This window comes from Xiphias gladius, chromosome 8 (genome assembly GCF_016859285.1).
Source record: "Xiphias gladius isolate SHS-SW01 ecotype Sanya breed wild chromosome 8, ASM1685928v1, whole genome shotgun sequence".
Classification (NCBI taxonomy): Eukaryota; Metazoa; Chordata; class Actinopteri; order Istiophoriformes; family Xiphiidae; genus Xiphias; species Xiphias gladius.
Genome location: NC_053407.1, coordinates 31,482,104 through 31,507,439, shown reverse-complemented (window position 1 = coordinate 31,507,439; position 25,336 = coordinate 31,482,104). Strand labels below are relative to the sequence as shown.

At 40.9% G+C, this 25,336-nt stretch overlaps 2 protein-coding genes across 3 annotated transcripts in view; both read right to left on the bottom strand.

The window, feature by feature from the left end:
* Positions 1-2,194: 2,194 nt before the first annotated feature.
* LOC120793686 (fibroblast growth factor receptor substrate 2-like) lies at positions 2,195-14,682 on the bottom strand. Its single transcript, XM_040133967.1, has 7 exons — positions 14,220-14,682; positions 11,080-11,168; positions 10,899-10,990; positions 10,091-10,277; positions 5,236-5,370; positions 4,568-4,731; positions 2,195-3,714 (listed from the first exon to the last, which is right to left on the bottom strand). Exons 3-7 carry the CDS (start codon positions 10,962-10,964, stop codon positions 2,644-2,646), a joined length of 1,623 nt encoding a protein of 540 aa, XP_039989901.1. The 5' UTR covers positions 10,965-10,990; positions 11,080-11,168; positions 14,220-14,682; the 3' UTR covers positions 2,195-2,643.
* Positions 14,683-16,469: 1,787 nt separating this feature from the next.
* The window catches only part of LOC120793751 (receptor-type tyrosine-protein phosphatase beta-like), a 51,406-nt gene continuing 42,539 nt past the window's right edge, over positions 16,470-25,336 (bottom strand). The window contains exons 28-34 of one of the 2 annotated variants that reach the window (XM_040134086.1): positions 25,221-25,297; positions 24,877-25,011; positions 23,473-23,595; positions 22,717-22,880; positions 21,543-21,678; positions 19,620-19,740; positions 16,470-19,528 (exon numbers count right to left, since the gene is read on the bottom strand). In XM_040134086.1, coding sequence (XP_039990020.1) covers positions 19,506-19,528; positions 19,620-19,740; positions 21,543-21,678; positions 22,717-22,880; positions 23,473-23,595; positions 24,877-25,011; positions 25,221-25,297 — 779 coding nt within the window. In that variant the 3' untranslated portion in view covers positions 16,470-19,505. The remainder of the gene's footprint in view (positions 19,529-19,619; positions 19,741-21,542; positions 21,679-22,716; positions 22,881-23,472; positions 23,596-24,876; positions 25,012-25,220; positions 25,298-25,336) is intronic. The other variant, XM_040134087.1, reaches the window with a different exon arrangement.

Below are 25,336 nucleotides of genomic sequence, written 5' to 3'. Positions count from 1 at the left end.
TACAGAGGAACTATTGAGAGCATCCTGAGCAGCTATGTCACGGCCCAGTTTGGAGACTGCACCATCTACGACTGCAACACACTGCAGTGGATAGTGAGGAGAGCTCTCTATTCCCTCCATCACAGACATTGACACCACACGCTGCATCCGCAAAGCCACCAGCATTGTGGACAACCCCACGCACCCCCCGCACAAACTCTTCAGCCTCCTGCCATCTGGCAAAAGGTACCGAAGCCTTCGGGCCCTCACGGCCAGACTGTGTAACTGTTTCTATCCCGAGGCCAGCAGTCTGACATGTGTTTGCACACATGCACTTATGTAGTCCGGTCTAGGTTTGTGTAGTCTTAGTCAGCTGTGTAGTCTCTTGTAGCTCTGTGGTTCTATGTAGGACCTTGGTCCTGGAGGAACACTGTATCGTCTCACTGTGTTCTGTATTAGCTGTATATGGTTGAGATGACAATAAAGCGAGTCTACAGAGCCAGGCAGCTGTTTCCTCGTTTCCAGTCTATATGCTAAGCGAAGCTAACAGACATGAGTGGTATCCACTGAACATCAGAGAAAGAGGAGCAGACTTGCAACTAACAATTATTTAAGTTGTTTCAGTCAACTTATTAATAATTTAGTTTCCAAATATATCTTTTTTGATGAATCAATCAATCAAAAGACAAATTAATCGGCAACTATTTTGAAATCAATTCCTCATTTAAGTAATTTTTCAAACTAAAATGCCCAAACGCATAATAAGTCTGGGTTCTCAAATGTGAGAATTTTCTAGTTTCTTTGTCTTACATTGGAATAAACTCAATATTTTGTGTTTTTAACTGTTTTTCGGACAAAACAAGACACTTTAAGACATCCTCCTGGACTGTGGGAAACTGTGAGGTAGATTTTTCAGTTTTCTGTTTTAAAGACCATTAATCGAGAAACTAATCAGCAGAATAACTGATTAGAAAATAACGGTTAGTTGCAGCTTAACTTTAAATGTCTCATTTTGTCCAAAACCCAAAATATTCAGTTCACTGTGACAGAACAGAGAAAAACACCTTTGAGAAGCCGTAAATTTTCGTGCAAAAAAATTGATAATTTATTTTCAAAACTATTGCTGATTAATGTTCAGTTCATCTTTTATAAAAAATGTGTATTTGCCAAAATGTTGATCCTTTAATGTTCAGTACTCGACAGTTTAGTTGTTGCTGTGGATAAATTTCTGTTAATACCAAAGATGTTTGGAGGTTTGACACTCAGTCATAACCATTTAAGAAACCTTCCCCTCACTTCTCACCCAAATTTACAAAAACCAAGTCACCACAGATGAAGTTTCTCTGAACAAAGAAGTGACTCCTCATCAACGGAGGTTAGAGTTGTATGTAAAAGTCCCCCCCTCCCCAATACCATGTTTGGTAGATTTTTGAAGGTAAAAGAAGTGAATCCAGCTCCTTCAGCAAACGGACATTAAAACCAGCCTTTCTTCAGATGTCAATGTGCTGCTACTTTTTATTTCAGCAACTTAAAAACAGAAAAATAGTTACTGTGGCATGTACAAAAGGGGCCCCCTACTAAGTCAGTACTTAGTCGCCCCGTCCCTCTCCAGCTGTTATGCATGGGGGTGTAAATATTCTGCTTTTTTTGGGGGGGGGGGGGGCAGCCAGTGGAAAAGGAAACACTGCACAGACAGAGGGAAGAATGGATTCCACTAAATATCAGCAGACATCCTGCAGTCAGTCAGGTGAAACTGAACCAAGTCTGGTTTCTACAACAGCAGCATGATCCAAAGCAGACCTCAAAATCCACCATGAACCACTTCCAGAAACACAAGCTGAAGCTTTTTGAATGGCCCCCACAGCCCCCCCAACCAGAACATCACTAAACGTCTGTGGGTAGATGTTAAACCTGCTGGACAGACTGAAACAGGAAGGAAGAGGCTGATTCATCAGTCAGGATCAGAAAGACCCTGAGCTGCTACACAAAGTGTCTGCAGGCTGTGACATCTGCCAGGGGGGGTGCTGAGTTGTGACTTAGTGGGGGCCTAAACTTTTGCACATTCCACGATTAGTTTAATTTTTTTCTTTATTAAAGATGATGAAATAAAAAGTAATGGTGCATTAACATTTGAAGAAAGGCTCATTTTGCATACGATTGTATAGTCAACTGGGGTCAGGTATGAGACGGGACAGGAGGCGTCTCCTCCACCAAGTACAAATAAAAACAACAGACATTTATTGTGCCAGAATCTACTGTACATATTCAGAAACATAATGTGGTGTACCATGTGGTCCTTAGATACTGAATTACAGCAGCATGTAGTGAATCATATAAAAAAGGCTAAATGGAATGCTTTGTTCAGTAATACTGATTTGTACCATATAAAGAGGAGGAATGCAGTCTTATTAACATCGTCGTCGCTGCTGCTGCTGCCACCCGTTGCTCTGCACACTGACTCAACAGCAGAGGTATCATTCACCAGAGGAATAAACTGCTTTATGACCAGTAGCCAGGTTCATTCTTCAGGGTCTACCTCAGCAGGCGACCACACAGGAAGTCATGTTGCACTGGTTCAGGTGGAGTCTGTGGCTGCGTGTCCATCTGGGACAAACAGCAGCTCCATCTTTACACGCAGAGGATTGACAGGAAGCTGCAGGGGTGTCACGCAGTGCTTTTGGTGGGCAGCTCTGTGCTGTTGTGTCTCGTCTTGCGTGACGTGCCGTCGTCTCTTGGCCGGGCCTTCTGCAGGTTGGACATAGCGGCGGTGCGCTCGATGTCGATGAGGGCGTAGAGCTCGGTGCGGCGGGTGGGGGTGTTGGGTGGCAGCGGGGAGGTGGGGGTGCGGGGCGTGTGGGGGTTGCTGCCGTCCGAGGCGCCCTTGTTCCCGGCACTGCTGTCCATCTCCACCTCAATGTAGTTGAGGGTTTTGGGCGGCTCTGGGTGGCCCGGCAGCGGCGGCCGGCGGAAGTCGAAGTTGAAGATGGTGGGTCCGTCGGCGCGGCGGCGGGCTGTGTCTGGCCGGTGGGCGCTGAGTGGCGCCGTCACGTTCTCTGTGTTGACGTAGTTGTGTGAGGGCTCGAGGGCGGCGGACAGGGGGTGGGAGTAGGAGTGGTGCAGCAGGCCATGGTGGGGGTGGGGGTGGGGGTGGTGGTTGTAGCCATTGAGTGACGGCGTCTTCATGCCAGTGCAGCCGTTCTCCTCCTCCTCCGAACTGGGCTTCCTCGCTTCCCACACCGGCGGCAGCGCCGGCAGGTTCTCATAGTCCAGCAGGGCGGTGCGCCGCTGGGCTGAGTTATTGACATTCTGCAGGTCGGGGGTGAGGGGTGGCGGGCGGTGGCGTCGAGGAGCTGTTGATGGAATGGAGGAGGAGGAGGAGGAGCCGCCATTGGAGTGCAGGGGGGCAGGCTCGGGCTCTGCAGGGGCCTCGGTGTGGCCGTTAGTCTCTTGGGGCTCCTCAGCCTCCTTTAGCTCCTGCTGCCTCTTCTCCTTCTCCATCAGCTGCCTCTGAACAGGGGTGGGGCCAAGCACGAAACGCACTCCCTGAGGCTCCAGGAGCACCTGGGGCTCCGGTTGGGTTGGCGGGACAGGAAGCTCAGTGCGGACCCTGGGAGGCGGCGGGGGGGTGGGAGGACACTGGGGATGGGGAGAGGTGGGACTCTCCAGAGGGGTGGTAACGGTCAGCGGGCTGGGCTGGTCCTCCAGGAGACCAGTGGTGTTGACGTACGTGTGAACCTGAACACACACAAGCAGCAGAGTTTAGTAAGATTAGTTTCTCTCAGTTTGTCTCCTGGTCTCAGACTCATTTATAAACCCTAGAAGACTGGGCAGGATGTTCATTTACCTCCCACACAGAAACAGGCCTTCAGCTTTAAGACAGACCATTACAGAAACTGTGGAAAAGGTCCAGTTTAATCATATTTTGACAACAAAGCTGGCTTTTATTGGTTGAACAGCTTCCACCCATGGTTATACAGAGACCCGGCTGACGTGTTATATTTGAGGATCAGTTGTTCTACGATTATATAGGCCTTGTTTTTAAATATTTACAGTATCCTATTTTTCAGATGCACTTGCATGGGGGTAATGTTACCGTGTCATTTAATATTCGTATTCTATTGTGAGAAGGCTGTGGTATTTCTCCGATATTCATATTCTGACTGGAGTTTATGTTTTGGTGGGCGGGCTGACAACACTGACCACGTTCTTCATTTAAAATGCAGTTTTTATTCTTCAGTTTAACCTGAGCCTCATGGTTAAAACAGTGAGAAACCCTCCATGACTGGAAAGTATGAAGGATTGCACTCGTTTTATTTTACAGTAGACTCTTAAAGAAGCAGCACATATGTAATAAATACATACGTAACAGTATTCACACTAAGTTTAACGTGATCCAAAATACTCTGGTATCAATCTGAAGTTCATCCTGGTGAAGGAGCAACTGAAGTCAACAGACAAAAATATTTACCTGTCAGATCTTTTTCCTGACTTTAACATTATTAATGATCAGAATAAATATCAGGGACAGAAATTGTGTATGTATTAGTAGTTGGAGTCAGTATAAGCACTGATGTCATTAATCCCTCACCGGGTCTTCAGCCACCAGTAGAGGATGTGTGGACTCTTCTCCCACAGAGGGCAGACGGGTGCTGGCCACAGATGGGTGACGGGTGGAGGGGTGAGACGGAGCCTCACCCACAGAGGGAATCCTGTTCACACCATTAGGCACCGTGGGCACAGAGTAACCCAGAGCTATTGACGCGCGCACACACACACACACACACACACACACACACACACACACACACACACACACACACACACACACACACACACACACACACACACACACACACAAGAAGGCGATACATGCACTTTAAAGACTGCTGAAAGTCTTCAGGAGACAAAGATGTGAAGTAATGTGATCTCAAATGTACCCTGCAGAGTTTATACCTGCAGGTAGGAAGGTACGTGTGTGTGTGTGTGTGTATACCTGCAGGTAGGAAGGTACGTGTGTGTGTGTGTGTGTGTGTGTGTGTGTGTGTGTGTGTGTGTGTGTGTGTGTGTGTGTGTATACCTGCAGGTAGGAAGGTAGGTAGGTAGGTGTGTTGTGTGTGTGTGTGTGTGTGTATACCTGCAGGTAGGAAGGTACGTGTGTGTGTGTGTGTGTGTGTGTGTGTGTGTGTATACCTGCAGGTAGGAAGGTAGGTAGGTAGGTGTGTTTGTGTGTTTGTGTGTGTGTGTGTGTGTATATACCTGCAGGAGTGTGTGCAGCCTGGTGGTTTGGCTCTAGCACTGCCTCCTCCACCACACTGATACTGTGACTGTGCATCACCTCCTGCAGCATGTTGAAGATCTCTTCAGCTCGAGAACATTTGAAGGCAAAAATTCCTGAAAACACACAAAATAACACGAAACAGTTTAATTTTTTGTTCATTTTGTTGACAAAATCTAAGTCAACATATCTAAAATGCTCCAAAACAGACAAATACTACACAACGTGAACTCAAACCACAACCTCAAAACCAGCAAAAATTTACACTTATTTCCAATTAAATGGGTTTCTGGTCTCTCCTGGAAGATAGAATGGAGATCTTACTCTGTCCTGCCTTTGTATTTCGTGCAGAGATATTTACAGATATACTCAACATCTCTCTCTAAACTCTGGAAACTTCTACACAAATAGCTAATCCTCATGCAAAGACCCCTAGCTGTCTCAAATACACCAACCTGTCAAGACTGTTTTTGTTGCAAGTTTTAATGTTTGAAGAGAAAGTGAGTAAGTGGTAGAAAGTTGCAAAAAAAGGACAAGTGAAGAATACTTCACCATAGATATCCACAGAGGTTCCTGAGAAATTCAGAATTAAACGGGGAGTAAATTACTGCATATAAAACAATTCGCTTCTTATTTCAAGTAATTTTGACATTTTATTGACAAAAAGATGCTGACAGATTAACTGATGAATCAGTAATTAAAATAATTATTAGATGCGGCTCTACCATGGTGTCACTATCAACCCTGGACTCCCTTTAGCTCTTTATGAGAGGACAGGTAGAACTGAGGAGATGAGGAAGTAAAACTACCATCAAAAAAGGTTAAAAACGTGAACTTGAGTCATGTTAACACATCAAAGACAAACAGGGTACATGTACATGGTGGACTGAGTGAGAATGCACACAGGGAGAAACAACACTAACACAGCTATTAACCCCTGTATATCCACACCACAGACACCTCCATTTACAGCTAATCAATACTGTTCATCTGATCAGGGTCTGATCAGGGTCTGATCAGTGTCTGGTCACAGTATTGGGGGAACGTGTATGTGTATGAGGAGGAAAAAAGGACTGGCCGTAGACTTACCGAACCCTTGAACCTACTGACCCCCTCCCAAACCCCAAGCTCTCTCCACCTCATCCTCGTGACAGCATGGATCCAAAAACAATGACAGTGAAGGAGCATCATGGCAGAATCACAATGGTGATTTATGACAGTTTGGAAACACAAAGCAAAGATGTCATATAAGGTCATCACACAGCAGTCAGTTTCATACCAAAGTGTTACCTCTGTGATCATGGAAGAATTTTTGTCTTTTGCTGCATTCATGTCACAGTGGAAAACTGGATTACACCCAATTACAACTACAGCTTGGAATCTCAATATTGTGAGGCACCAAGTGAAATGTTTCCACAACATCAGGTAATAAAAGCTGTAAAGTGCTTTTTAAATGTTGTGTATTTTATTTTTCTATTATTTCTACTTGCTTCTTTTATGCTAGTTGTTATTTTTAATGTTCTTATTCCTGTTCTTCTGCATTGTATAAAGCACCTTGATTTCCTTGTGTATGAAATGTAACAAATAAACCTGCCTTGCCTTTGGGAAAGTTATAAAATAAAGCTATGTCACATCTTCTCTATGTATTCTTAATATGGAATATATGGAAGCATTCTAGTTTGAAACATTCAAAAACTAGAGACCATCTTGCGATGGGACCACCCCAGCCACAACACCCGTCAACATGCTGACATTCCGACCCAAGTACTCAAAACCGCCTCTGTGGTAGTTTTTGCCACATTAGGTGCCTCCAGGACCACATTTTGCCATGATTAATCACATACGTTGAAAACAATACAGGCCAAACTGTCACGGCTGGTAAACAACTACAACTATCAACAGAATGTGAAGAAATAACAGTCTTGACTTTATGTCAAAGACCTCTATATGTTGTGTTGCAGAGATATTTACTGCAGCTAGCATGCTAACCAGCTAGCCCCAGCCCGTTTCATAATACCACTTCGTACCTCAAGAGCCAATAGTGAGTCACTGTAGCGTCCGGTCTGCCCTCAGTCCAACATGAGAGGATGAAGTAGTAGTAATTGTGAGTAGGCTATAAACCAGTGTTGCAGTTGTCCTCTCTCAGCAACATTCCTCCACTCTTTCTTCAAGCTCAGCTACTGATGCTGCTGTTCCAGCTGCCCTCCCTCTCCCTCGAGTTGCTCCACCTCTCGTTACTCGCCCTCTACTCCTGCTACCCCTATTTTTGAAGGTAAAGCAGCCAACCGATGCGGTGGCCCACCGGGATTTGTCCCAGTATGCCTGATGGCAAGTCCAACTATGGCACAGGGGAAGTGAAGGAGGTAGGAGGGACCAAAGAGTGCATTTTCTCATTTCTTACAATAGAGGTGGAAACCCCATCTTTCTGGTTATATGCTGCCCCGTTTGTTTGGTATATGAAATCAAAAATTGGCCATTTCTTACACATTGCACCTTTAAGTAATAACTTTCATAATTTTGTAAAATTGCTTTGTAGCAAAAATCTTGTTTTTGACATCAAACTCTCCTCTGTTTGATAAATCTCATTTGTTTTGTTAGGTAAAATTGTTCCTATGAGAACTGAAAAGTCAGGCCTGGCTTTCAGGGTGTGCCCCGGGACACTGGTTAGTAGAGATGGTCAGTGCCTCTTAAAATAATCACCACAAAGCAAATGTACAGTTTTAAAAATAGTGCCTCATTTTCAAAGGCTCAAAAGTAATTGGACAATTGACTGACAATCAGTTCCATGGCCAAATGAAGCCTGTTCCCTTGTTATTTCATGACAAATTAAGCAGATAAACGGTCTTGAGTTGATTCCAAGTGTTGAATTTGCATTTGGTAGCTGTTCATGGGAACTCTCAATATGCGGTCCAAAGAGGTGTTAATGCAAATGAGGGAGGCCTTCATTAGGTTGAAAAAACAAAACAAACCCATCAGACAGATGGCAGAAACAAATCAACAATTTGGTACATTCTTAAAAAGAAGGAATGCACAGGCGAACTCAGCAACACCAAAAGGCCTGGAAGACCACGAAAGACAACTAAAGTGGATGATCGCAGAATTCTCTCTTTGGTAAAGAAAAAACCCTTTACAACATCTAGACAGGTCAAGAACACTCTGGAGGAGGTAGGTGTATCATTGTCAAAGTCTACAATCAAGAAATGCCTTCATGAATGTATATACAGAGGGTTTACCAAAAGGTACAATCCACTATTAACACTCAAGAACAGAAAGGCCAGATTAGACTTTGCCAGAAAACATCTTAAAAAAAACACTGCCGAGTTCTGGAACAAGATTCTTTGGCCAGATGAAAACAAGATGAAATTGTACCAGAATGATGTGAAGAGAAGAGTATGGACAAGGAAAGGAGCGGTTCATGATCAGAAAGCCACCACATCATCCGTCAAACATGGTGGAGGCAGTGTAATGCTATGGGCACGTATGGCTGCCAATGGAACTGGGTCGCTGGTGTTTATTGATGACATGACTGCTGATAGAAGTAGAAGGCTGAATTCTGAAACGTACAGGGCTATACTATCTACTCAGATTCAGCCAAATACTGCAACACTGATAGGACGGTGCTTCACAGTACAGATGGATAATGACCCAAAACATACTGCGGAAGCAACCCAAGAGCTTCTCAAGGCAAAGAAATTGAATATTCTTCAATGGCCACGTCAGTCACCTGACCTAAAGTCAACAGAACATGATTTTCACTTACTGAAGACAAAACTGAGGACAGAAAGACCCACAAACAAGCAGCAACTGTAGGCGGCTGCAGTAAAAGCCTGGCAAAGCCTCTCAAGAGAGGAAACTCAGCATTTGGTGATGCCCATCGGTTTCAGACTTCAGGCAGTCATTGTCTGCAAAGGATTTTCATCCAAGCATTAAAAATAATCCTTATATTTATAATCATGTCAGTTTGTCCGATTACTTTTGAGTCTCTGAAAATGAGGGACTATGTATAAAAATGACTGTAATTCCAAAACGGTTAATGTGATAATATTGTTAAACCCCCTTAATTAAGCTACAAGTCTACACTTCAATCACATCTTGATGGCTTTGTTTCAAATCCACTGTGGTGGTGTATGGAGACAAAATAATGATAATTTGTCATTGTCCAAATACTTACGTAGCTAACTGGAGGTTTAGCCCTAGAAAAGCACTTGTACTTCTACAATCAGATGTTTAAATTTACATAATCCAACTTGACATGAATGCAGCATCAGCTAATTAGGAGCAAACTGAACAACTCTGTTCCTCAGTAGACTGCAGATAACTGTCAGTCTTTCTAACTGACACCCAAAAAAGCAGGTTTATGACTCATTTAACAGACTGCGATTGCAAGTAATCACTAAATTCATTGAATTCTTTCTTTTGTTTCTGTGACTTCACAGCCTGTTTTCTTTTAGTTTTGTTCCATTTTCCTGGTGAAGTCAGACTCATTTCTCCTCCCAAACAGACCGAACAGATGAATGAGAAAAAACGTGTGTTTAGATAACAACTTAAAAGTTTTCTCTCTCCATTTCTTTCAACAAACACACCATCCTCCATTTTTAAACACTTTACACGTGAATACAGAACCTGCTCCTGACTCCACCTGCAGTAAGTAGCTGTTTAGAGTTGATATAAAAACACTGAATGTGCTGTTTTGTGTAATATATGAGTGTAATCCTAAAAGGGGGGGGGGGGTTAGTTTTCATTTTCCCTTTTAGATTTTGTCGTGTGTTTCAGATGTTTGTATTGTATCTGTGTCACACAGGACAAAGTCAGAAAGTAGTTTAATGAGACATGTACCTTGGCCTGTCTGGCAGCGGCGGCCACTCTCAAATGAGAACAGGTTGGAATCGTAGCCATAGCGCCGTAGGCACAGGTAAGGCCACCTGACATCATCACGGCGATGGGTGTGGAGGACGAGCTCGGCATCAGTCAGCTCCATTACACCAGAGCCCAGCTCGTTCCCATCGTCGTCCACGTTGATCACCTGGATACAAACACAAGCCACGTTCAGAGGAAGGTAAACACACAAAACACACAAATTTTAACTCTAAATGGGATATACAGCAGATTTTCAAGTCCCTGGAAATCTATTTGGATAGTTGCAGTCCTACTTTACAGCATGGACTCTAGTGTTAATCTATAGGAATCATTCTTCCAGAGCACATCAAAAACCTGTTTTACATTTCTAAGACTACATAATAAAACTTAATAACTTAATTCTGCGTGGGACATGACCTAATTAAAATGTTGCTGCTTGAGACAAATGACGACTCCAGCTCCACCCTAAATCTGTCTAAAGCTGCAGCCCAATCAGCTTTCAACTTCAGGATGGTGTTGTTAACCTAGTGTGTAATGGCTGAAACGGGGCGACTCTCCAATCAGACAAAGACTCATCGACTGAACCAAAGTTAGAACGTTAGAAAAAATAATTTACTGTTAGGGTGAAGTTCTGTGACAGAAAGAAAAACAATTTTGGAAATTGAGAAATCAGCAGAGTTTGTGAAAGTTTCCAACCACAGTCATTAGTGAATAATCCAGGGTGTGTGCTGACAGACTCTGACTGACTCTGAAGTCGCTGTTGAAACAGGCTGAGACAGGAACTCACCTTGAATTTACTTTGATGATTATCTGGAATTGACTCTTTCTCTGGACAGCTTAAACAGCTACCCATGGCTTCTTCAGAGCACCATCTGATGTCTGGGAAACAAGAAAAACATGAGTTAAGACCCGCAGAAAACTAAAACTTTGATACTACAGTGATATTTGGACTATGAAGGTAACCTCACCTAGATCCTGCCTCCAGTAGCCCTGGTCCCATCCTCAGAGCCTGAGGGACACTCATGCTTTAGTTGATCTGAAAACATGAACAGCACTTCTGCACACAAAGAAAAATCTACATGAGTGACAGATAATGCAACCAGTTTACATTAAAGGACAGATTTACATGTTTTCAACTCATGTGTCCAGATGTACACTGAAACAGTTATTCAAATCAAAACAGAATAATAGAGTCAGATTAATCTCCTTTGATCAGCTACCTGATTAATTGGCAACTATTTTAATAATCAATTAACCGTTTCAGGCATTTTTCAAGAAAACATGTCAAACACAGTTTTGGTCCAGCTGCTCAGTTGTTAAGATTTGTGGCTTTTCTTTGTCTTGCATCACAGTCGACTGAATGTTTTTGGGTTTTGGACTGTTGGTTGGACAAAAATAACTATTTGAGACGTCACCTGAGAAATTATGATGAACCTCTCTATTTTTCTGATGTTTTATAGACCAAACAATTAATGTGTGTATTGAGGAAATGGGAAAGAAATTGTCAGATTAATCAATAATTAAAATAATTGTAATTTTTTTCAAAATCTGTCCTATACACTCACATGCCCACATGTACACTTCAACAGTTTTCCTCCTGTTCATTAAGAAATCCTTCCAAGCACAATTCCAATGTAAGTACACTCCTTGAGCCTACTCGACTCTCAAAAGGGTGAACTGACACTTTAAGATTTCACTTTTTTTTGGTTTGTGGTTGTATTTTTAATTATTCGTGGTATTGTGCAGATTTTAAATATGTTTATATTATTTAACTTCTGAATCCCAACCCTCTCGCACTTTAAGTTCTAGTGTTTTTATTTTTTCTTATACATCTATGGTACTTTATGGTAGATGTCCTTATGTATATCATGTTTTTCAAATTATTATCATGTTATGATGATTTTTTTTGTGTGTTGTGTTGTGCTGTGATCTCAACAAGGCCAATGCCAAATAAATTTGTTGTGATGGCGGAAAAAGTCAATGCAAGAGATGGGGGTCAAAATCCACAGTACTCATTCTGCATAAAAAAGTTTTAATTTTGAATTATATATCAATTAAATCTCAGGCTTCAACAGGCTTAGCTAGACAAATCATACCCATCTACCAAAGTTAAAGTCTGCCAAAACACAACAATAACACCAAATGAGGGAATTTTGTACTAATCAGATCATAGGTGTACTGTACTGTACTAAAGATGCAATTCACTTATTTTAATTATCACTTATTCTAACGATTAGTTTCTCAATTATACAAAATATATACAATTTTCTGACATCTTATATTAAATGAATGGGAAAAAAAAAAAAAAAAAAAAAAAAACGCCCTCTCCGTTTCTCAGAGTCCAGTTTGATGTCTTACTTTACCTGATTAACAGTCCAAAAAGTTTCTTTGGACTATGTGAAACTGTGGACATTTGAAGCTTTTTTATGACATTTTAAAAACTACACAATTAATCCAGAAAATAATCTCCAGATTAACTGATAATAAAATTAATCATTAGTTACAGTCATATTTAATGTCTTTTGAGGTTTGGAATTTTTACCAGAATAAACAAACATTAAGCATCACTCTGAGCTCTGGTAACTTGTCACTGGCATTTGTTGTTATTTTTACCATTTTACAGACTAAACTATTAACAGAAACTATTAACAAAAAATAAATAAATACACGCATTTGCCAAATAATGAAAACTATTATTAGTTATTATTTTATTATTTCTGATTAATATTTCAGGGTATAAAATGTTAGTCCAGGGTGACATTTCGAAATAAAATGTTTTTTTGTCAACAGACAGTCTAAAAGTTTACTCTGATATAAAACTGAAACTGAAAACCTGGGACATTATAGAAGCTGGAACTAGAGATTAATGAATTAATCATTTTAGCAGCACTTGATTGACAGACATCGAATCTAAGGCTGCAACTAATGATTTTTTACATTATCAATTCATCTGCAAATTACCTTTTTCAATTAATCAGTTAATTGTTGGTCAATAAAATATCAGAAAACAGAAAAATTAAAAATGTGACACACTGGAGACATTGACATCAGAAGGATGTTTGGTATTTTCGTTTGGATTTACATTAAAAAATCAATCATGTTATTTGTTATTCCTCAGTGAAAATAAACCAGTCTTTAGTTGCTGGTCTTTCAACTTTAGAGATGTTTGCATTTCAGGAAACATTTCGTTTATGTAAACTTAATTTAAGAGCTGCAACAATTAGCTGATTGATTGATTGATTGACTGATTGTTGATTGATCAACAGAAAAATCAACAATTTTGATTATCAGTGATTAATCATTAAATTATTTTTTCTGCAAAAAAGCTGTTTTCAGCTTTATAAATGTGAAGATTTTCTGATTTTGTCTGTTTTCTATCTTAGATAACTGAATATCTTTGGGTTTTGAACTAAACAAGAGTTGAAGACATCTCCTTAGATACTGAGGGACTGAGACTGACACTTGCACTATTATCTGACATTTCATAGACTACATGATTGACTGACTGATTGAGATCATAATTGGTTTATTAATCAATATTGAACTTCAACATTAAGCATCACCCTGAGCTCTGGTAACCAGTCACTGGCATTTGTTGTTATTTATGTCATATTACAGACTAAACTATCAACAGAAAAAAAAAAACACACACATTTGCTCAGTAAACGGTCACTAGCCGCAGACCTGCTGAGACCCCCTTGTGACTTTAGTTTAAAAAGTTTGATGAAGTGTGTGTGTGTGTGTGTGTGTGTGTGTGTGTGTGTGTGTGTGTGTGTTGAACCGAACTAACAGACCGAGTTAACCGAGTCTGGGTGTTTACCAGCCCCGACTCTGCCTAACTTAACTAAGTAACTGACTGACCAGACACACGAGAGTTAGAGCTCTAACTGAGTGACAGAAGTGTGTGTGTGTGTGTGTCTTAGGTGTGTGAGTCACCTAACTGTGTGTAATGGCAGCTAGTTAGCACAGAGCTAAGCTTCAATAAGCTAACGCTCATTTCTGCTGATTAGCTCCGCGGCTACAGTTAGCTCCCACACACCGACGCTCTCCGCCCGCTAGCCCTTAGAGAAAGCTGAAAACACCTCTCATTTCATACAGCTATACTCACCAAGCACCATCAGCGTGTTGAATCAAAGCACCCAGACTTTTCCACACAGCGGTGAAGCAGCTCAGGATTGTCCCTGACCGACGCTGGCAGTAGACGGAGGAGCCAGCTAGCGTTAGCCGCTGCTACACCCGCAGATCCTCCATCTTTCCTCTGCGCTGCCAGAGCGCCAAAAAACAATCACAACTTCTTTCAAAGCTCTCTAACGCTCCCGTTTGTGCCAATCAAACTGCGAAAAACGGTTTAAATCCATCGATAGTCCTTCGTGCTTCACTGCGGAGTGGGAGGTTCCGTCCAAACGCAGTTTTTTGTGGCAGAAAACCAAGTTTTTGACGTTGGACCGTGTCCCCGCTGTTAGCCTGTCGGGCTAAATCACTGCTGCTAAACTTCCGACACTTCCAATGTGCTGAACTCCCGTGGCACCGAGCATGCGCGGCCCGTGCAGTACGGGACACCCGGGGTGGTATGTGGGTGTTGGGGGGTGGGGGTGGCTCAGAAAGTACTCTGAAACACGTACTGTACCCTGAATACACCACAAAGTACTCTGAAATACAAAGTACACAAAGTACAAAGTACCAAACTAAAAGTACACAAGTATTATCAGGTTCTGGTAGCTAAAAGTATCACAGTAAAAGTACTTCATGTAAAGTGTCGCAGTAAAAGTACTTTGTAGTTACAAAATCACAGTGAAAGTACTTCATGTAGTTAAAGTGTCGCAGTAAAAGTACTTCATGTAAAGTATCGCAGTAGAAGTACTTCATGTTGTTAAAATATCACAGTGAAAGTACTTCATGTAGTTAAAGTGTCGCAGTAAAAGTACTTTGTAGTTACAAAATCACAGTAAAAGTACTTCATGTAGTTAAAGTATCACTGGTAAAACACTTCATTTCATATAAACCACACAACTACACACTGAGTGTTATATAAGTAAAGTCAAGGCAAACAAAGTTTTTAACCCACTAGTTTGTGGTAACATTTGTTTTCTCATAATGTAAAGTTATGTCAAATTAATGTACAGTACTACAGTAAAAAAAGTTTAATATCACCCTCTGAAAAGTACTGCAGTAGAAGTACAAAGTATATGCTAATAATACTCGTAATAAATAATTATATTGTACATACAAAATACAGCATTACTGGTTGTATTCACACACAAAGACACACACACACGCAGTCTCACACACACACACACAGTCTCACACACACACACACACACACACACACACACACACACACACACACACACACACACACACACACACACAGGTATTAACTAAATTTACTCTAGTATTGTACTGAATCACAATTTTGAGGTACTTGTGCTTTACTCGAGTATTTCTGTTTTCTCCTGTTTTATACTTTTACTGCACTAGATTTATCTGGCAAGTGTAGAGTCTTTACAAACTGAGATTATTCATAAATATGGTGCTTTGATACAGATTAAACTACAGTACCTAGCAGGATCAACCTAAATGATTCGCCCATTCATCGATTAAATGATTGACAGAAAATTTATCTGCAACTATTTTGATAATGGTTTAAGTCATTTTTCATGTAAAAACATTTAATGTCTTCAGCCTCTCAAATGTGATAATTTGCTGCTTTTCCTTTTAATTATTTATATATTTTTAATCACTCCTAGTTTTGGGCAGGTGGTTGGAAAAAACAGTAACTATCACTATTTTCTGAAATTTTACAAACCCAGCATTGGATTGAACTGATGAATGGAGGAAATAATTAGCAAATGAATCCACCGGAAAAATCATTATTTGTGGTCCAGTATAAAATAGTTAAAATCAGCTCCACGCGGGTGGCGGGGTGGCTGGAGCCGATCCCAGCTGACACTGGGCGAGCTGACACTGGTGGCCTTTCAGGGTACACCCTGACAGGTCGCCAGTCTTTCACATCGCCGACACTTAGAGACAGACAACCAGTCACGCTCAGATTCACACCTACTTAGAGTCAACCTGCAAAATGTCTTTGAACTGTGGGAGGAAGGCAGAGCACCCGGGGGAAACCCACACAGGCCCCGGCATAACCGGGGTTTGAACTCGGAACCTTCTCACTGAGAAGCGACAGTGCTAATTAATTCACCACCGCCGTCCAGTAAAATACTGTTTACATATTAATATACGCGTAATAATAATCTACTGATTTGACATACTTTATAATGTATAACAGTCACAAGGGAAATTTTTTTTTCATTGAGTACTTTTACTTTTAATACCCAAAAAATGCTCTGATACAGGTAAAAGTTCTGCGTTTAAAATGTTATGAAAGTAAAAGTATGTAAGTATAATCAGGAAATGTACTTTAAGTGTGGTATCAGTACTTTTACTTCCTCCACCTCTGACTGTCACAAAGCATTCCTTCTCAGTGAGTGAAGGAATAATATAATATAATGGATGAATAATCAGAGAAATACGACATTTCTAGATCTTTTCTGCTGTTTAATGAACTGCTCTCACACAAAGAATGAAAAATTACAGACTGAAGTACAGCTCATGTAGTAAAAAAATACATAACCCACACTTAAAATAGTATCTTACATGCATTTATAGTTAAACAATACTTTTACCTTTCGCTGATACAAGCACCCACGATTTGCGTTTTAGGGCGATTTTTGGTAAAAAAAAAAAAAAGTGACAAAACCGGGTAAGGGGGGTAATATTCAAAAATCAAAGTCGTAAATTTACAAGAAAAAAAAAAACTTGGATATTCTCTGAGATTAAAGTCACAAATTTACGAGATAAAATTCTGAAAAAGAGTGGTGTTTTTTTCCATCAAGTAACCACAGCGCTTCATTTTGCAGGGTTGGACCGACCTCATCACACCAAAGACGCCACCGCTAACAAGGAATTCCACATCCCATTTGAATCACCCGTAGATGTAACCAGCGATATCCTTGCATCTGTCCATGGCGTTGTAGTTACTGATGTACTACAGCTGTCACCTCATCCAAATCACTACGCTGTTTTTCTAGAATAGGCCCAGCTCACGCTAATGTCTGTTCAATGTCCGGATGCTTCTGATGATATCGTGATTCTGGACTAAAATCACAAGGATTTCCTAATTGCTAAATCAGACTGCAAGGTACAATTTGATTATATCATCCACTGCAGGCATAATGCACCGCAAGCCGCGACGAGTTCTACTTTGTAAATTTGTGACTCTAATCTCAGAGCATTTCTGAGTTTTTTTCTTGAAAATGTACAACTTTAGTCTCGGAATTTTATTTCTCTGATTATTACCCCCCTCCCCCGGCTCCATTTTATTAATTTTTTTCCACCTAAAACGGCCCTAATACACTGTCATAAGAACCTGCCATGGCTACAAAACAATATAATATAAATACACTTTCATGAAGATTAAAAGCCCTGAAAAGATTTTCATTATGAGTGGTAAAGTTGTACATGATTGTAAAAATATTTGACATCAGAATCAGACATTTCTGTCTGAAGCAGGTTAACTGAATTCTAAGTGTTAAACTTTTAACAAATAATACATTTCAGAAAACATTTACAGTTTAATTTCAACTGGAGAATTATATCTGTAAAATATTATTTTTGTTCCCTTCACTTTTATAGTTTCAGGTTGATTTGTCAGTAGAATTTCTGTTCTGTTCTGCTCTGACCGTCCCACCAAAATCCAGATACAACATCAGAAGATTTGATCAAAATGTTGATATGCTGGTCTGAGTTGCCATCAGTTACAGTCTGCTCACAGAGCTGAAGTTTAACAGCTCACAGTGAGCTGTGCAGTGAGTATTTTACAGACTTTGTCCTTGGTTTTTCTCTCAGGCTACATAAAATACATATTTCCTCCATTTGTACTTTATGCACATTCAGATACAGTTCCAATTCATTTGTTACAGTGGTGACTTTATCCTGTCTTATCTGCTTGTCATTCATTTTCCATGTCATATTATTTGCTTGTTATTTGTCATTAGTGCCGTTTTATTGCCTCAGTTGTTTTTAGTGCAGTTGTTTGTTTGCACTGGAAGGGGCCAGAACGCTGCTCTAGATTGTTCTGGCCCACTTTAACCCGAGTACAGTCTGCTGTAGTATTCATTTTAATATCTGTACACACACGGCTCAAACCTACAGCCTCGACCACACCTGTGAATTTCCGCTGTTGTTGTAAAAACCGCAGCAGGATTTAGTTTGAATGTGGTGATGCAGAGAGTTTGACATTAGATCGACGCTGACTCTGCACAGGAGGAGAAGTAACATTCACTCATTAGGCTCGGAAAACTAAAGCTCTGCTCCAACTTTCACTTCTGTTACATCAGGGCTTCAAACTATTCAAACTTTAAACCAATTTTATTGCATTCAATTTGGAACTATTTATTCCCGTCTCACACTGCACTGTAGCCGTACTGTAATTTTCTACTGTTTTATCAGTTTTTTTGTATTTGAGCTTAATTTTGATCTTCTGTGTATTTTTTTTTTTAATCCCTTTCAAATGTGTCCTTTTATATTGTTTCTTCTTTTCATGCATTCTATGTCTCCTGTACTCATGTCACTTTGTGTTGCCTTGTTGTTGAAAGGTGCTGCACACATAAACAGATAATATTACAATATTAAATGAAACTGTCAAACAAAGTTATCTGAAAACACAGCTGCTCATCAGGACATCCCTACATTTGACTGGGCTCTGTTACTTACCAAAAATAAAAGTAAATAACAATTTCCTCATACAGAGGCTCTGGCTCTGGGGCCCCTGACTCCCCTAGACCCCAGGTCCTGTGCCCTGTGCCCTGTGCCCTGAGGGCCTGTAGATGAATCTAGCCGTTCATCATGAATCGCTTTCCTTAAGTCACTACAGAGTCTGAGAGGTGGTAAAACTGCTGCTCAGCTGTTTGTTCAGAGCTGTTCAGAGGTATAAAGGCAGCGGATTCTGGTTCTTGGACATGAACACACTCACAGCACTGACTCAGCATGAATCATCTTCTGATCAAAACTCAATCTGCATCATACAGTCCTTACAGGGGCACGTGACAGACTGTTTGCTATCATTTATCAGAAGTGAAATGTGCAAATATTATAGCTTATAAAACACACAGACAACATATCATTTAAAAAGCAGCTGTTACAGAAATATTCGGCCAAAATATATACAAACACAAAGAGATATGATGTAGGTATATGTACAGTTCTGTTACATAAATAATCATAAAATTTTCTCTATTTGGAAATCTCTGTTGTTTAAAATATAAACAGTGATACAAAAATAGAATTGCCATGTTTCCCTGTAGTGCTCAACATATCTCAGTAGTCATTACAATCTTTAACGTCTGGCGCACAGCATCTCTGTGGAAGAAGGATTGATATATGTGATGATGAGTTATTTTAAACTGTGATGTCTCTGTCTTTGTCCTCAGCCTGAACCTGATTCACTGACCTCTCTGGGCGTTGTAGTTCACATTTTCATAGACTGGGTAGAGGAGGTTCTCCTGCTCACTGCGAAGCTTTCTGGCCCTCAGAACATCTCGGACACACTGATGGAGGTACGCATACTGGCACTGAGAGGAAGAAAAAGAAAACAGGTTTAAATTTAAATTTATACCAGTGCTAACTGAGTTTATGTGCCGAAGTCAGCTGCTCCTCACAGAGCTCAGTGGAGACACGGCAAAGGGGGTGTAAGACTACTTCTATCTGTTAGTTTGGCTGATGGGACCCAGAGAGGCTGAAGGTCGGAGACTGTGGATGTTGTCTCTGTAAATTGTGCTTTCTTTAATCTCAATATCAAAGCGATTTTTCCGATGAATAGATTCCTTTGATTATTGATTGGCACCTCTCAAGGGATGGAGGTTCTTCTTGAGCCACTTAAGTATTATTGCTTTTTGGGCAGCCACAGCAGTGTGTGCAATTAATATTTATTTCTCTTATCTCTCATTTCATCAGGCACTACCCCAAATATGACTAACAGTGGCTCTCTAGGGAGACTTAAACTAAATACTTTATCGAGTTATTCAAATATTCCACTTGAAAATGTACTTAGGGCAGGACATGTCCACAGTACACGTCTATGTTTGCAATCCTCTCCAAAATTCACCTGTTTGTCTGAGTTCATTCTAGATACAATGTGGGGGGTAAACGTGTACAGTATCACAAATTAAGGGAAAAACCAAAATAAAGCGTCTCAGTAAGGTGTTGGGCCACCACCAGCCTCCAGAACAGCTTCAGTGCTCCTTGGCGTAGATTCTCAAAGTCTCTGGACTTTACTGGAGGCACGTACACCATTCTTCCTAAAGATATTCCCTCATCGGTGTTTTGATGATGGTGGTGGAGAGCGCTGTCAGTCCAAAATCTCCCATAGGTGCTCAGTTGGGTTGAAATCTGGTGACTGTGAAGACCACAGCACGAGATTCACATCATTTTCATACTCAACCATTCAGTGACCCCTCGTGGCCTGTAGATGGGGGCATTGTCGTCCTGGAAGAGACCCCTGCCATCAGGATAGAAATGTTTCTTCATAGGATGAGGTGATCACTCAGAACAACTTTGTATTGATTTGCACCGACCATTCCCTCTAAGGGGACAAGTGGACCCAAACCATGACGGAAAAATGCACCCCAGAGCAGAACAGAGCTACTGGATCCCCTCGCTGTAGGAGTTAAGCATTCTCGCCCACTTGTGGAGAATATGGTGAACGATGACTCATCAGACCATATCCCTTTTTTCCAAATCTTTGTAGACCAGTGCCTGTGGTCTTTGCTCCACTGAACCCTCAAATATGCATTCATCTTTGTGATGAGGGCTTTATTCCCTGCAACCCTACTATAATCTCCCTCTCTGTGTAGCTGTCGACTTCTTGTTGACAGTCTGGTCCTGTCCTGCAGTGACAAGAGTTGCGCTTGTGTTTTTCTTACACATACCACGGTCATCAAACGTGTGCTGTCGACCACTGTTTCTATTTACTGACGTCTTTCCCATAGATCTAAATGCAGATGTCACTTTAGTCACTGTTGCTATTGAAACACAGGCCAGTTGAGCTGTGTGTGTGACTGAAGCTCCTGTGATCTTTGACCCAAACAATGAATCCTCTTTTAAACTCACTTAGATCTTTTCTTCTTGATACAGAATCAGAAACAACTGGGCCTGCTCAGCATTTTTATACCTGCCGCAGAGTATGATGGGATGTACCATGCTGTACACCAGGTTTTTCTTTTAATGTGTCACCGTCTTTAAGTGTGTGTGTATCCTGTATCACTGTACACACAAAAACACACATTTGTATCACTGTTCAAACACACACTCACACGCACACACAGTCCTGATACATATCCTCCCATCATGCCTTGCTTTTACAGCTCAGTCCTACCTCAGTCTGCACCATGTGTGATCGATGAAGTCTCAGGTCAAAGACAGAGCCATAGATATCCAGTGTGTCCTTGGTGTCCAGCTGCTGCAGCACTCGATCCAGAACGATGAAGGTCCCTGTACGACCCACACCAGCACTGAATCAGACACACACACACACACACACACACACACACACACACACACACACACACACACACACACACACACACACACACACACACACACACACACACACACACACACACCAAACTCCAGTTTAAAACCACCGAATTTAACACGTACAAACCATGAACAGGGTTGTGTCTCAGAGACTGAGGGAACGGGACGACACAATAACTTCAGATCAGTTATCTCTGTTTTTTTCTTGCCCCAGTTTGTTCCTCTCAAGTATGTTTTACATCTTTGTGATTTGATTTTTATTAATTTAGCCTTGATCTTCTGATGCAAAAAATAGTTAAAAATTCCCATCACACAATGTTCTCAAATTGCCATTTTTGGTCCCAACAACCATGGAAAATAAACATATTCAGTTCACTGTTGTGTGAGACCAGCAAAACCAGAAAATCAAAATCACATTTAAGAAATTAAACAAACAGTTTTTAACCTCTTGTCTGATTGATTAAATACTGTAAACGAACAGCTAGTAGTAATTATAGTAGTAGTATTTCTAGTATATATACACATATACATATATATATACACACACACACACACACACACACACACACATATATGTATAGATATAGATATCTATATCTATATATCTATCTATCTATATCTATATCTCTATCTATCTATCTATATCTCTATCTATCTATCTATCTATATCTATATCTATATCTATCTATATCTATCTCTCTCTATCTCTATCTATCTACCTCTCTCTATCTCTATCTATCTACCTATCTATCTCTATCTATATCTCTATCTATATCTATCTATCTATATATCTATATCTATCTATCTATATATCTATATATCTATAATCTATATATCTATATCTATATCTATATCTATATATATCTATATCTATATCTATATATATATATATACACACACACCATTAAATGGGACCAGGATCAGTAAAATAGTAAAGCAACCGTTCAAGTCATTTACCATCTCTAAAAGGTGGATTTTGTGTGAAGTTGCTCTTTAACTAGTCTTTTCTGTACCTGCAGTGGACCACGGTGGGTCCAGATCCAGGAGTCCTGTTGACGTAGTCCCTGACAGTTCGGACAAACTGGATTAGGGATTGCGTGGTCTCTGGGACTCCGTGATCAGGCCATACTGTGTAGTGGAACTGACGAACCAGACGGGTGAAGCTCAGCTGCTCCTCCTTACACACACACACATATACACAGATTCAGAATCAGATTCAGAATCTGGATTCAAACTCAGACTCCGAATCTGGTCTCACACTCAGACTCAGAATCTGGACTCCGACTCCGTATTCGACTCAGACTCAGACTCCTACACAGATTGAGACTCAGAATGAGACTCCGACTCAGGATTCAGACTCAGAATCTGGATTCATAAGTACTGACAACATGTATTTGTCCACATTTTCTCTTTTCTTTCCCCGTTTATTTTTCTGTTATATTGTTATTTACATTTCTGTCTGTATGTTTTGCTTAAAACTAAGGAAAAATAAAAGAGACTGATTCAGGCTCAGGTGGCCGACTGGTTAACACAGCTGTCCAAATTGGAAAAATGCCAAAAAAACCACTATACTAGGATCAATTTTGTCAATGAAACAAGACAAAAACACCTACACATCATTTGTTTGAAGTGTGAAAATTATTTGCAAATACAGTTTTACCAGTTGTCAATGATGATGACGTTGTAGCGATTGACTGAAACCCTGTAATAAATGGTTAAATAATAAAAAAGAATAAAACATGACTTCATTAATGCCTTTTGAAACATACGCTGCAGATGTTGAACTCTCGGATGGTCCACTCAGGTAGAACAGACTCTGACAACATCTGGACGATCAGATCTCCATAGTACAGAGGATCCTGGTCAAACGGCCAGTAGTGATCACACTTCACCTGGAGAAAGAAGAGGAGGAATATCTAACATCTGAGCAGGCTCGCTTAAAAAAGAAGAAATTTAAGAACAATTTTGTATGTGAAAGCATAACCACTGTTGTCATGTCACTTCCTTAAATCACACTCACTGGGTTCGTTTTTGTCTGGAATAACTGAAGGATGACTTTTGGAACCCAAGTTATTCTCCGACATCCTCTCCACTCTGCCTCACAGCTCCTCAGTACAACCACTGTTCTACAAGGGTCACTGAGGGGTTCACATCTAAAATCCATCCTCACATCTGCATTGCCTTATCTTTGCATTGTGGACTATTTTCTGCTGCTTGTGATGGAAAAATTTGTTTGTTTGTCTGAAAGATTTCTCCCTGTAGGATTGTTGAATGTCACTGCAAAGTGTCAGCTAATAGAAAGAAGCTGGAACTCTGACTCTGAGATGATACGTACACACAAAAACCCTGCATACCACAAGTAAAGAAGAATGTGTCACCTCCCACAGACCTCAGACCAGCAAACACACAGTTTAATAGACTTCTTCAGCTGAAATGATGAGGAGGTTAAAATTAAGGTGAGAGACATAATCTTGTAGTTTAACATTGTTTCACTGATTGTGTTGTTATTTTTGAAGTCTAGACAGCATTGTGCTGAATTGTTAAGTACTTTGTTTAAGGATGAGCACTGTAAATGATTCACTGATCATGTTTCCGACTGAGACATCACTTGATGATGGTTCACAGGTACATGTGATGAATCAGTAGCACAGGTGCTTTAAACGGCCACAGCCCTGTGTAACAAAGCTGTTCTACTGGAGACCCCCACCCTCTTCCTCTTACAAAGAATTGATTCTTGGCGCTTCTTCGTCCCTTTCTGTCAAACCGTGGGAGGGGAAATGAGGCTCCTATTTCCACAGTGATTCAGATTTATAAAACCGAAGAAGGCGTCTTTTTCTTTATACATTTGTTGAAAAGAATGCGTCTGTATATTTCTGTCTTTGTGCGTACACATAGTTTTAGTCCTGAATCTACAGAGTTTTTTTTAATAAATACACTCATCAACAAACCTTGCTCAAAAATATGAGATACTGTACATCCTCAGCGGCTGTTTTTGTGACAGTGACAGAATTTAAAGTTGGATTCTCCTGAAAATGCCTTGCTCAACAGTACTGTAATGTGGAGGGAGAGGGGCAGATTATTCCCAGCAGGCCTTGAGATTAAACTGCTTAGCCTTCAGACAGAATAAAGATGATGCAATTTGATTTCTCTCTGTGTTGTTTTCTTCGACCCACCCTTCCTTTCTCCACACACTGAGTGACCATCACGATGTTGTGGACGTTCTGCTCCCAAACCATCTTCCAGAAATCATCTTTAGTTCCCGGCAGAGGACCCTGTGTGGCGATGTACTCCCGGCGAAAGTTATTACCCTGAAAACACACAGCGTCAGCATTGCTGCCAATGCCCCCCCATCCCCAGCAGACATCACACCCTTTAAATCCAGAGTGAGACCCTCCCTCGCTCTCCAAAAAAAAGTTCTCTGAACTCCATCAGTGTAGTCTTCCTTTGTAGCACAGCACATGATGTGGTCTATGTTCTGAAACATGAATCCGGTCATATGTTCAGTGGGTGGTCTTACAGGGATGTAGCTGGCGTTGATGTAGTCGGAGCAGGGATCATCATCAATGTAAGACAGCTTCACCCTCGTCGAGTCATCTGAACACAGAACCCACAGAAATACTTCAGACACTGACA